Source organism: Anser anser, assembly GCF_964211835.1.
Source record: "Anser anser genome assembly, chromosome: 21".
NCBI classification, from domain to species: domain Eukaryota; kingdom Metazoa; phylum Chordata; class Aves; order Anseriformes; family Anatidae; genus Anser; species Anser anser.
In genome coordinates, this window is record NC_139742.1 from 8,830,948 (window position 1) to 8,843,592 (window position 12,645).

General features: G+C 55.1%; 1 protein-coding gene across 2 annotated transcripts in view; it reads right to left on the reverse strand.

Moving 5' to 3' along the window:
- Window positions 1–1,324: 1,324 nt before the first annotated feature.
- The window catches only part of VAV2 (vav guanine nucleotide exchange factor 2), a 126,603-nt gene continuing 115,282 nt past the window's right edge, over window positions 1,325–12,645 (reverse strand). Inside the window, exons 15-28 of one of the 2 annotated variants that reach the window (XM_083807753.1) lie at window positions 12,261–12,370; window positions 11,883–11,984; window positions 11,684–11,772; window positions 10,936–10,952; window positions 10,634–10,655; window positions 9,280–9,407; window positions 9,002–9,076; window positions 8,573–8,625; window positions 7,681–7,797; window positions 7,515–7,602; window positions 7,303–7,426; window positions 6,487–6,573; window positions 4,475–4,629; window positions 1,325–4,040 (exon numbers count right to left, since the gene is read on the reverse strand). In XM_083807753.1, coding sequence (XP_083663879.1) covers window positions 3,993–4,040; window positions 4,475–4,629; window positions 6,487–6,573; window positions 7,303–7,426; window positions 7,515–7,602; window positions 7,681–7,797; window positions 8,573–8,625; window positions 9,002–9,076; window positions 9,280–9,407; window positions 10,634–10,655; window positions 10,936–10,952; window positions 11,684–11,772; window positions 11,883–11,984; window positions 12,261–12,370 — 1,215 coding nt within the window. In that variant the 3' untranslated portion in view covers window positions 1,325–3,992. The remainder of the gene's footprint in view (window positions 4,041–4,474; window positions 4,630–6,486; window positions 6,574–7,302; window positions 7,427–7,514; window positions 7,603–7,680; window positions 7,798–8,572; window positions 8,626–9,001; window positions 9,077–9,279; window positions 9,408–10,633; window positions 10,656–10,935; window positions 10,953–11,683; window positions 11,773–11,882; window positions 11,985–12,260; window positions 12,371–12,645) is intronic. The other variant, XM_083807752.1, reaches the window with a different exon arrangement.

Below are 12,645 nucleotides of genomic sequence, written 5' to 3' on the forward strand. Positions count from 1 at the left end.
CTGCGCAGGGCTGGAGCCAGCTGCCAGCCGTGGCTGGGGGCTGATTTATCCTCCTGTTAATGCCCTTGGGAAGGCTGCTCCTGGTCTGGTTACAGCGCCTGGCTGGGCTGGGCACAGGGAATAAATGCCCCATTTATCCCCTCTGTGCAGACCCCGGGGGGGTTAGATAGAGCCGAGCAGAGCCGGCTGTCACAGCACCCACCTGGCCGAGGCTGCTCCAACCACCCCCGGTGGGTTAAATGTCACCAGCTGCCACCAAGGAGTGGGGACACCCCTGGGGTGGCAGCGATGTCCCCGGAGCCAGGAGGACCTTGCATGGAAGCAGATTTCTGCATTTACCTGCTCTTGCAGCCAGTTCCAGGCTCCAGCGCTGTGGGTGTCCCCCGGCGGTGCCCGACCTGCGCAGGGCTGAGCCGATGCCCATCGCTGGCAGGGAGGTCGGGTACCCAAAATTGCTATTTCACACGCCGTGTGTGTTGGGGAGCCTTCCCGAGGCTGAACAGCAATGACAGGGAAGGGGTTTGTGGCAGGCAGGGGTTGTCACCACCACCGAGGTTGGAGCTCTGGCTCAGCAGCATCTTTCCAAACCAGCACCCACAAGTTAGCACCCCGCTAACATCCTCCTTCTACAAGTAAACCCCCCTGCTCAGCTCTACAGCTTTCAGCTGACCCCGTGAAAGTCCAAGCAAATAGAACAGAGCAGTGGGGTCTCCAAGAGCGGAAAACAATAAATGTTGTTATAAATTAAACGCTACGGCAGCTCACAGGGGCATCTCTGGGGTGAGACCTTCCCTTTCTTCCAAAAATGCCTCAGGCAGTTCATCACAAGCCACTGGGTGATTTCTCTCCTTTTATTTTTTATTGCCCTGGAAAACGCCGCTGTGTGTAGGGCCAGGTGGGATTGCGGAACACGATACTCAGAAGTGAATAAAAGCCCTGAAAATCGCGGGGAGAGGAAAGCCCCAGGCAAGGGGGCAGGAATCCGGGACAACTGCACCGGGAACAGCTGCGGGGGCAGCGGGTGAAGGCCCGAGGGGAGGGCAGCAGGCGTCCCAGGGGGCTGCTGCAGCCGTGCCTCGCTGGCAAGAGCCGGGTCTGACACCGCAGGGGCTGGGTTTTGGAAGGGGTCTGAGCGCTGACCATCAGAAAGGCTTCAACCCCATGAGCATCCGTCTCCCGGACTGGCCAAACGCCCCCTCCCTGCGGCATTAAAGGGCTTTAGGGACAAGAAGCCCCCCACAAGACCCAGCCCGCTCGCCCAGCAAGGGACGCAGGTTTATGGGCAGTACATGGCTGGTAAAAAAAAAAAATATATATATATATATATCAGCAAAATTACACTTTATTTTTTTTTTGTTGTGGGATTTACTTTGATGTATTGTAACTTAAAAAGGTCTGGAAAAACCACATGCAAAAGGGTTTCTAAGTAGCAGCTAAAGTTTCTATTCCAGCATTACAAGCTACTCCAAATGATTTCCAAATTCCCAGCTATAAACTATTCCATAAACAAACAGTTTGATCTTTAAATCCCCTCCACCCGAGCCCCTTCTAACCTCAGTTAGTGCAGTGCAAAGGAAAAACCCAAGGAATTTACATATTATTTTCCAACGTATCCCATTGCAACTCTGAATGTTCCGTGATGAACTAAAATATATATACAATTTTCTCACCGTCATAAAAAAACATTTCCCTTCTTATTCACAGATATATACCGTGGCAAAATGGCTGAAGAATTACTTACAAACGAGACAATCTTTTGAACAAGTTTCTTACAACAGTAAACACGAGAGGGAGACCTGGCTGGAGGAGGGGGCTCGGGGCTGGGCTGGGGGGCACGGGAGCAGCACCGCAGCCCCCGTGGCAGGGGATGCGCCCACCGCCGGCGTGGGGAGCACGGCTTCTGGGCTTGGGGGGGTGGCGTAAGGCTTTAGCTGTGTCTGAGGCAGAACATCAGCAGTCATTTTATCTCTGGTGTGTGTGTGCGTGCATCTCACTCGCCTTAAAAACGCCCTTGGTTATGCCAAAACGACCGAAATCGGCCGTTCAAATGAGAGGAGCAGGGCTTTGCCTGCTCCTTCCTTGCTGCACCCCAAAAGTTTCCTTGCAGAGCACGGCCCATTCAGCTCCTTTCACAAACAGGACCCCTTGGACATACCCCGAGCTGAGCACCGATGAGCTGGCCTGGGAGAGGTTAGCACCGAACAGTACCTTGGTAAAAGCCACGAGCCCGGCTGGTCCCTGCCCGAAGGACACCCGCCCCGCTCCCCACGCAGCCCTTCCGCTCCTGGCCCTATCCAGGAGCACCGGGGAGCAAACCGGCCTGGCTCCGGGCTTCTCGCCGAGCCACAAAGTTTGTCCCCCAGTTCATACATTTCCCTTTTCAGCCCCAGACTCTCCCATGTAATACCCTGAGCAGGGCACTGCTGCTCCGTTTGACTCGGATGCAGCGTGGTGCTGGGTGTCGGGGCTGTACCAGCACCGCAGAGCCACGCAATGCCAGCACCCCCCAGCACCCCCAGACCCGTGCTAGCACGATGCCCACAGCGAGACCACCCCAAGTGCCAGGGGGCCAGCTTCGGGGCATGGAAGCACCAGCTCAAAATGCCCCTTATTCAGAGAGATGGGAGGGCATTTCTCGGAGCTCAGAAATAGGAGACAGGGAAGTTGTTCCTTGTTGCACACACACACACGCACACACACAAGGATTTGTTCAAAACGGAGCATTTCGGATGGAAATGCTGGAGCTGGATGGCAAAGCCAGTGCCCGGCAGAAGATGTTGGCCTGGATCTCCACCCAGCAGCACTGCCTATCGGCTACGGGGGCTGCGAAATGGGAAGAACAAACTCGGATGGACGGGACTTGGGACAAAGTGGCAATGCACAGACAGACGGACCTTTCCCTTAGCAGCAGCAGCAGTAACAGCCTGTGGGAGGAAGAGAGGGGGCGATGCTCACGACCCCCAAAAGTGCACACAGCTGGGAAAGAAGAGATGCTTTCGGGACTAGTTGAGATAAATCACGACTCGGGAACTGTAGCCCTTACTCATGTGGGTTCGCCCCGTGAGCTCAGTGAGGTGGGACTTGAAATGGCTGCCAGGAAAATTGACCTTGTAGGGGTGCCCCTGCTCGCCCGGTGGCCTCCAAAACTATTGCGTGGCAAGGCATGTCTCCAGTCCTGCAACGTGCCGAGCCCTCCTGGGAGCCGCTCAGTATCCCGGGCTGCCCCCTCCACCCTCAGCAAGGCGGGGGGGGGCGCTGAGGGAGCTGTGCACAAAGGGGCTTGGGCAGCCCGCAAGGCGCTCTGCCCTCCTGCTCTGACCTGAAGGTCCGCTCCCAGCCTACGCCTGAGGTTCGGCCGCGCTCCTTGGTTCACAGCTGGCATCCTCCAGAGACGAACAGCAGCCGCTCCTCGTCCTGAGCAGGGTGTCCCTGCTCCACTCCCTCGGGTGCCATCCTGGCGTGCAGCACCGAGGCAGTGTAGGGCAGGACAGCCGAGCTGCCCCCTTCGCCCCAGCCCCCCGCGCACCCACCTCTGCACCCCCGGGCACCAGCCCAGGCCTTCGGCTTCTCCTCCCACCGCCACCACGGTGGGCTTTAAAACACTTTTAGGAAAACAGGTCTGGACACCATCCCGGGGAGGGGGGGGGGACGGGACAAGCGCACAGAGTCTCTCAGCTCCGTCCATGCAGGGGCGTGCGGCTTTCCCGGGACTTCTGCAGCTGCTACGCGCGCGTTACCCCACAGACCACCCATCTTCTATACACGTCGCACGGCCAGGGCCAGCGGCGCCCCCAGGCCCGCACACACACACGCACACACACTGTACAGAGGAACTGATCGCTAAAGAGTCTGCGAAGAGCGGCGACGCTCTCGGCAGTCCTGGCAGGAGTCCCATCGCGCCGCGCGTGGAGCCTGGGTGCCGGGACAACCGTGCACGGGCTGCGGCGGCTCGCTCTGGGCGCTCGACGACTTTCCAGCAGACATCCCCGCAATCATTGCACCCCTTCCTCTTCCACGTACGTTGAGGGGAACCAGCCAACCTGCGGGGGAGACGGAGAGGTGAGCTGGGGAGTCGGGAGGCTCCTGTCCCATCTCCAGGACTGTTCCCCTGCCACCGTGCGGTGTTCCCAAAGAGTTTTTTGCACGGTGCTGGACACAGCCCTATCCCTACGTCAGACCCCCTGATGTTTAGTGGTGATGGGCAGGTGGTGCAGCCATTCCCAAAGCTTGCACAGTGACCCACACCTAGCAGCTGTACGTTCCCTTGGACACGTGGCTGCAATAAAGACATCAGGAACGTGTCCCCGGTGCTGTGATCCCTGTGGGACACCAGTGCAAACCTGCAGCCTTTCCCCAGGCTGCTGAGCCTTTCACTCGCAGAACCACTCCTGCATTAATTCCCCCCAAGCAGGCAGATTCGGACATCCCCCGGACCACGCAGTGGGAAAAGGGACGGGACACCAGCTGCGCTTACTCTTCCATTGGTCTCCCCCTTCCACCAGCCCTGGTCGCCGCCGATCCTGCTGTAGATCTTCACCACGTCGCCCTCTCGCAGCGACAGCTCCCGCATGTCCCGCGCCGCGAAGTTGTAGCGCGCCACCGCCGTCCCTATGACCCGAGGGGTGAACACTGCGAGGGGACAGAGCGAAACGTCAGCAGCAGCCCCACCGAGCAGCTGAAGCCTGGGGAAAGCTTGGTGGGGTTCAACCTGGGTTTTCCATCGCGGCACTGGCTCCCGTTGTAGCGCCACAACCCGGATCAGCTCTGGTCTCACCTGAACTGGTCAGACTGGGGAGGTCAGGGGTGAAGTGAATCCTGCTGGGGCTGTAGAGCCCCAAGGTCTGAGCAAGGACAGCCCCCTCTGGCTGCCCACGAGGGGCTGGGACCCCTTGGTGGGGACTGCTAGGGCAAGGGGCATTTCTGAGAAGGGAAGGAGGAGGCATAAGGAAAGATTGCATAGGAATATATAATTATTAATGATGAAACCATGGAAAAATCCTTTTCCACCACGTACACCAGGTCTGGGTGCCGCACAGCTCCCCACACCTGATGGGACCACCCTGTCAGAAGGAGATTTGACAAGTCAGCTGGTGTTTGAACCACTTCAAAAAACTGAGTTATTGGGATCTCCTGGAGATGCTGAGTGAGGATCTCCATTGCTTCAGGCAAGGAAACGTGGGGCAGAGGGGAGGAGAGCTGGAGCCCTGTGCACAGAGGAACAGCAGGGGAGCGGGGAAGGGCAGGGGCAGCGCTTGGCTTCCCTGCCCTGGCACCTGGGCAGGGGCAAGGAAGGCTGGAGGGTAAGGGTGGGAGGGACAGGATGGGTCCCATCACTGCAGGGCAAGCAGAGGAGGGAAATAATGCACATTCTGGGGAGTTTGCAAAAAGAAAAGAAAACAAAAAACCACCCTGAAGGTACATAAGGTGTCGGTGAAGCAGCCCTTTTTGTCCCAGGATTTTCCAGAGTTAATTAAAATTTTAAAAAGTTTGCAAACCAAGGTTGAACTAAGTTGGAGGAAAAGCTTTGCCCAGATTTTCAGCTCTCGGGATGCACAGAGATGAGGATGGCGATGGAGACAATCCAGACACACAATGTGCAATCACTGGAGGGCTCGTTCATCCCTGCCAGGCTGGAGAACGAAGAGTAATGACAGCTTTGAACTCTTTCATCAGGAGCTTGCTCAGAGCCCATTTCTGCAAAGATTCACTTCTGCATTACTTTTTATGCAGTTTAAGCATCGCAAATCCCCGGTTATGTTTTAATACCTTGAAAAGTTGTGTTCTTCCCAAACACAGCATTAAGGAAAGCACATCTGGCTCTGCAGATGTTTTTCCCTGCCTAGCCTAAAGAAAATGCTGAAAGGTAAAAGCATAAAGAGGACATGTTTTTGCTCTGATCCCTGATAAAATTGGAGGAAGACACTGGTCTGTAATGCATTTAAGGCCAGAGCTCCACTGCACTCTCTGCAGGGAGCTTGAGCCACAGAACATTTGACAGCCCAGGTTCCCCATCTTCTTGGCACGAAGCTCCTGAGCAGGCTGAGATCCCAGAGCTCAAAAGCTGCTGGACACTGAGGTGTTCTCCTTGCATAGCAAGGAAAACCAGGCTGAAAGATGGTGTGATGCCGATGCTCATTCGGTGAAACACACAGGATAAGCAGGTCGAGCTTGAAGTACATCATGAGATCCCAATGCGCCAGAGTTGTTTTTCATTAATTTAAGTCCCCTTTCTCATTAGCAACAACTCCATCTTCTCCCTGCTTTAATTTTGGGGAGAGGGGGAGCGCATTTTGCTTCCAGCAAAACCTTGGTTAATTAACTTGTTTCCAGGCTGTGCCCCTGGCAGGGCAGTGCTGGGGACCCCCTCAACTGCCTGCGGGTGGCTGGAGGGGCGGCAGAGGGACTGCAGGGACCAGGCAGGTCGCGCTGCGATGGCTTTCAAGCTGGGGATGCTGCAGGTCTCTCCGCGGGGAGAGGCGCTGGTACCTGACCAGAAGGGACTGGAGGAGCTCTGAGAAGAAAAGTTGAGGCCCTGAGGACTGAGAAAAGAAAAGTTGTAGGAAGCGCAGGAGGCTGCAAAGAGGTTAGAGAGAAACAGAAAGATGCAGAGCACGCATTAAAAGGGAAATTGAAAAAAAAAATCGTAATGCACAATGCTGTAAAAGCTGACGGAGAGATACGGGGCAAAGCATGCAGCAGGTCTCGAGCATGGGCTTGGAGCTGAGACAGCTGGTGGCAGGTCTGGCCACAGCCCTCAGCCTAGGGGTGTATTTGATTGGAAAAGATGTTTAATCAACGTTTTAAAACTATTTTCCATTGATATTCTTTTTAAAATATATCATGGAAAAAGTTTTAAAAGAATACATTTTTCCCCATGAAGTAGTATCTGCTCTCAGGCCTTCACACAGAACATTCTGCAATAACGCAAATTTTGCTTTCCATTTACTTTGATGCTTCTTTGGTTGGCAGACTTGCTGTTTCTCCCACCAGTTCCACTAAAGGAGTCCCCCTGGGACTCAAACCACAACTGACAGTGAAACCAGAGCCACCAAAACGCACGCACGCCGCAACACATCCCGCTCTTGCTGCTGCCGACAACGACAGGCAAGAGAGCCCGGCAGGACCCAGTGCACTCACGCTGCACCAAACGGTGCCAAAAATCCCTGGTGTGGGAAACCACGAGGGGAAAAGCAGCTAAAACACTGTCTGGGAGGCTGCAGCCATAACCCCCTTGCTCAGACCATGCCCACGAGGAATTACACCAGGAGCACGACGATGCCTGCCGGGGAAGTCGAGTCTTACCTGGAGAGCGGGTGAAGGTCCTGGAGGTAGAGCGTTCCCGGGATTTATACGGGTATTTTAGCGTTGTGTCCAGCTGTTTGAAGCTCTCCTTCAGCGAGTGGCTCTGGTAGTACTCGACCAGCTCCTGCAAAGGACGGGGGCACTTGGCCGGGCGATGCTCTGCACGACTGGCAGCAGCCTGCCGCACGGCTGAAGGGGCTTCAAGGACATACCAGCAGGCTTTCGAACTTCTTGGCTTCCGTGATGTGAATCCAGTTGTCCTTCTCCACCACCTTGATGTGCTTCACTTCCTCATTGAACCTGCGACAGGATGCAAAGACGTTCAAGAAAACGCACGCTCGCGCTCCGGCCCCGTCCGCCCTGGTAGGCCGCACTCACTTAATGCTGATGGCGAACCGCTCGGCCTCGGCCGGCCGCTCCCGGATCAGGTAGGTGCCGCTGACGTGGGCCTTCAGCAGGTTGTCCGTCTGCTGCCGCTCCATGTTCCCTGCGAACCTGAGCCCGAGGTGCTGAGACCCATGCTAAGCACCCCAGGAAGCCCCCGCATAGCCCCCGCGATGCCCCGCGCAGCACTCTGCTTCCAAAGCGAATCGCCTCCCGGGATACTGCTTCCTTCGAGCAACGGCATGTTTTAGGCAAAAGGGTGCATCTCTTTTAAAGGTGTGAATGTCTTTTAAAGGTGTGAAGGTTGGGCAAGTAGAAAAAGGCGTCTCATCCGAATCTCCACAAGCACAAACAGAAGTGCCCAGAGATAATAAGAAGCTACCACTGAACAGAGCAAGGAGCGATGCCATTTGAATTCCCTCCTGTTCCCAGGGCACCTAGAAAATCCCACTGCTTGGGAATTGTTCTCCAGGTGAAGGAGGCTTCAGCAGGAGCTGGGGATAATTTAAACTCATGCTAATTTTGACTCATGAACTTGAAACCCTGGATGGAGCCAGCAGGAAGGAGCAGGAGGAAAGGGAAGCACAACCTCTCCTGCGCCAAGGTGGGAATTTCTTCTTCCCTCCCTAAATCATTTTCTGGGTTCAGAAAAAAACATGAATGGGAAGAGAGACCAGAAGAATCTCTCCTTTTGACTCTGTTCCTCTCCATCAGTGATGAAATCCCCACAGGCACTGTGGGTTTCAATGCCTGGACACCAGTGCAACCGTGGCGGGACGCAAAGCATCTCCAACATGCACTCAGCTCCGTGTTAGAGTGGGTTTGTGACAGAGCACCAATTAAAAAGCAAAGCCGACGCGTCTTTCTGGCTTTCGGGGGGGCTCACCATGGGTACGCCGTGTAGTCGATCTCCCGGGATGGCGGCCGGCTGTTGGGAGGCTGCAAAGAGAGCACTGCTCGTTACTGCAAGGGCAGTGTTACAGCCAAGCACTTCTCTCCCACCCTCCCTGCCCAAAATAGCTGTGACGAGCACGCTGCATTTTTTGAGTTATCTGAGCCTTTTTTTAATAGGGAAGTGCCTGACAGCACTACTGAACATAGCGCAGGGCAGTTCTCCTGAACTGTAACTGATATGAGGCTCCTGAGGTGGCACCATGGGCTCACTGCAGGGCAGGAATTGGGACCCAAACCCGTCTGGGATGGACTGGGGAGAGCCAAAGGCCCTGTTGGGGCATCTCTTGCCTCCCAAAGTGGAACAGAAGTTCCCCTGCCACCCGATCATGGCCCCCGCAGGCGCTCCTGGCTCAGCACATACCCTCGCGTCCACGGGGCAGGGCTTCACTGACGAGCTGGGGAAGTAACCCGACTTCTTCGTCTGCAGCAGCCGCCCCTGCAGAACACAGAAGGTGGTCACCAGCTGGGGATGGGCAGAAAAGCAAGGCTTCTGCTGTGCAGGGCTGGGGACGGACCCCTCTGCAGCTCCCATGGACCCAGCCCAGCCCCGCGGTACAGGAAAGGTGACAAAGCAAAGGGACAATGCGGATGACACCAGTCTGAAACTTGCTGGGAGCTCCCCGAGGAAAGGACCCTCACCTCCCACCACGGCGAGTCCGGGTCCCCCCTCAGCAGCTCGATCACGTCCCCAATTTGAAATGTCAGCACCGGCTTGCCTGGCGGCGCTGGGTTCCCGTGGTAATTCTGTACTGCCACCATTTTGGGACCTGGGAGAGACGCAAAGCAGTTTCATTGCCTAGTCCCTGCTAAGAAAAAGCAAAACTGCAATAACCCCCCTGCTGTCTGCTGTTCCTTAACCCGTGAACCACAAATCTAAAGGCACCAGCAGACAGGAATTTGGGACAGAAAGCAAGAAAACAAAAGGGATCAGCACCCACAGCAAACAGTCTTGGCTCCTAAAGTTACATGGATGACTGAGTTCAGTGAGCGAAAACAAGCCAGCGAGGGACTGAGCCAAGCCAAAGCTCCAACTCCAAACCCAGCACCCAGGTTTGAACTTTGCTATTGCAGACAGGCTCTCAACAGGCAATGCCCGGCCAGCACTGAACCTTGCCAGGTCCAACAGTGATGCCCGTGACCACAAAACGCTTGCAAAACACTTGCAAACAGGCGTCCTGCACTGGATTTCTGCAAGACCTGGGACCCGAGCACCCCTCCATCCCCGGGAGTTTGCAGCCAAAGTCCAGCTGTCTTGCAAACACCAGCAGATTAAATAAGCTTCCCAAACTGCACGAAAACCACAGTGTTTATCTTCAAAATGCTTTCCCACCTCTGCCGCCAGCTGCCTCTCCCTGCCCAGAGAGAGCTCTGTGCTCTTGCACCGTGTTTTCAAACCGACAGTTTGATTCAAGTTTCTTTTTGCCAGGCTTGGCTTTCCTTTCAACAGGAAAAGCACAAAAACAAACTGTTCCTTCTTCTTTGAGACAGAGCACGGGCAGGGCGGGCCCAGCACTCTGTCCAGGTTAGTGTGAAGTGAAGGAAAATAAAATAAACAAATATACGAATAAAGTTGCAGCAAGCATCCTGACTAACAGTCCCATCTGAGGGCAGTGCCCAGGGCTGTGCATCCCACGTGGGTGGGAGGATGTTCCCCCGTCATCACCACGGCCTGTGTGGTTTGCTTTGGAGGAAGATCTGGCACAAGTTTGCGAAGCTCTCTTCCTCTGTCTGGAGCAGGGAGTTATTTATGGGGTGGAAGCTCTTCCCTGGTGGGCGAGGGGCTGAGCACAGGGAGGAGACCTGGCAGCTAGTGAGGCTTTGGGGGGTAGGAAGAGAACCCCAGGCATCCTGTTCTGTCCCGTCCCATCCCATCCCACTGCCTGGGATCCCAAAGCTCCACTCCCAGGAGCTCTCCCCACCCCATGTGCTCAAGCCTCGGTGACGCCTTCAGCTACCACCACGATGCCCTCTTGCAATACAGCAATGCCCTTACCAGGTCCAGCACTCAGCAAATCCTGCAAAGAGAGAAGAAAAAGTCCCTGTGAGGACACAGCAGCCCCAGCTCTCCCCAGTTAAGCCACTGGGCTGTGAAACCAGGTGCAGGCACCTCCCAAGGCCCATGGTACTGTGCAGACCGGGCCATTTTTAGCTGTCAGTCTCCAGTCCTGTCCCCAGAGTGCCTAGGACCCCCCTGAGATTGACGCTGTGCCCCCCCGGGAGCTGCCCATGCCCAGACCAGGTGGGGATATGGGCCCACCCCATGCAGAGAAGGAAAAGGGCCATCGAGCAACGTACCTGCTCTGCTGAAGAACCTGCAAGAGACATGTTGAAACAGGTGGTTAATTTAACGGGCCACAAACTCATTTTCTGCTTCTCTTGGTGCCACGAGGATTCATTAAGGTGGCACCAACACCTGGCCAGAACCAAAGAAGAGCCAGGCAGGGGCTGGGGCCACTCCTTGGCTCAGGGCCTGGTGGCAAGAGACGAGAGGGGCCGGAGCTGGCCTGGCCGTTTTCTCACTTGCACAAAGTTTTGAGATTTCATTTCTTCCCCGTTCCCCTCCCAAACCCCTTCTGGTGCTGCTCCATGAAAATCTCCCACATCCTCCCCGGCACAAAGCTCCAGTGCTGAGCTGGGTGGTCGCAGGAGCACCACAGGTCTGCCCAGATTAGCTCAGGGATGGGGATTTCTGCCTCCCACACCCCAGCACTACGGGGTCTGGAGGCATTTCTCGCTCACCACAAGTGTGAGCCCTGCAGAGCTCCCTCCTGCACGCACCAACCAACGTTTTCAGATGGAGAAATCATCGATCTTTGGCAATACAGGGATTGGGCATTTTGATTTTTGGTGTTTTGTCTGTTTTGTTTGTGTTTTCAACCATCAGCCTTTATGAACTGCAGCCCTGAGAAGCAGCTTGCAGTGTCCTCGGATTTTGGTGGGTGTTAAAACAAACAGCTGACGGAGCTTTCTAGGGAAGATATTTGGGATCATCGCATACATTCACCTCCTTGTCAGAAGCTGCCAATGCTGACAAATAACTCACCGATTTTGCAGGGAGGAATGATTTCCAAGCACTCCTTATGAGCACCAGCTCCACATTTTGGGCAGAGATAGCCCTGGTAGAACGTTCCTCTGTGCAAAACAAAAAAAAAAAAGAAGTCACAAAGCTTTAATTCAGCCCCAGCTCTGTGACCTGCTTTTGTGTTTGAGTGCAGAGGCAGAAAAGTTAGGACGTGGCTCACCTTAGGAACATCTTGCACGCTTTGCAGTTGGTAGTCTTCTCGAACGTGTACATCTGAAAGCTGTGGTGATTCGCGTTGGCTTTCTCTGGCTTTATGTTGGACCTGAGGGGAAGGGCCGGGGGTTACTGACCTGCCCCCACGAGTCGCTCTGCACCCAGGGCCTCTTGCAGCCCGGGCTGTTTGCATTCCGGGCAAAATTTGGAAATGCTTTGGTGCAAACACTCAGGGCAGGTGATTTTGTGCTGGGCCCAACCTCCTTTTACGCAGAGACCCACCCTGCAAGCCCACGCGAACCTCCCCATCACAGGCTCAGCTGTCAGAGCTGACCTCTGACAGTCAGCAAGCCGGAGACACCTTCCCCCCGTGCCTGGCACTCACATTGCCATTTCAAACTGCTCCATCCACTTCCTCTTCATTTCCTCTGTCTTGCAGAAGAACTGGAAGCCCTGCTTTCCTTGGAGGTGGATTAGGTAGAAGCCATAGGACCACTGCAAGAGGAAACGAGAGGACCGATTGAACCGCTGCTCTCCCAGCACCAGAGCAACAAGACACGGCACGCTTTTATCCAGGCTTCTCAAGAACTACTCCTAACGCCTGCCCCTTAGGGACTACAGCTCCTTTGTATGGATAACAGCAGGGAAGAAGGAAGAACAGCTTCTCTATCTCTACAACACATTACAGCTAACGATGCCTGAATCAGCTCTGCACTGTGCACTAGGGCCAAACAGGATTTTACAGTGGCAGATGAGAGAACCCGGATTTT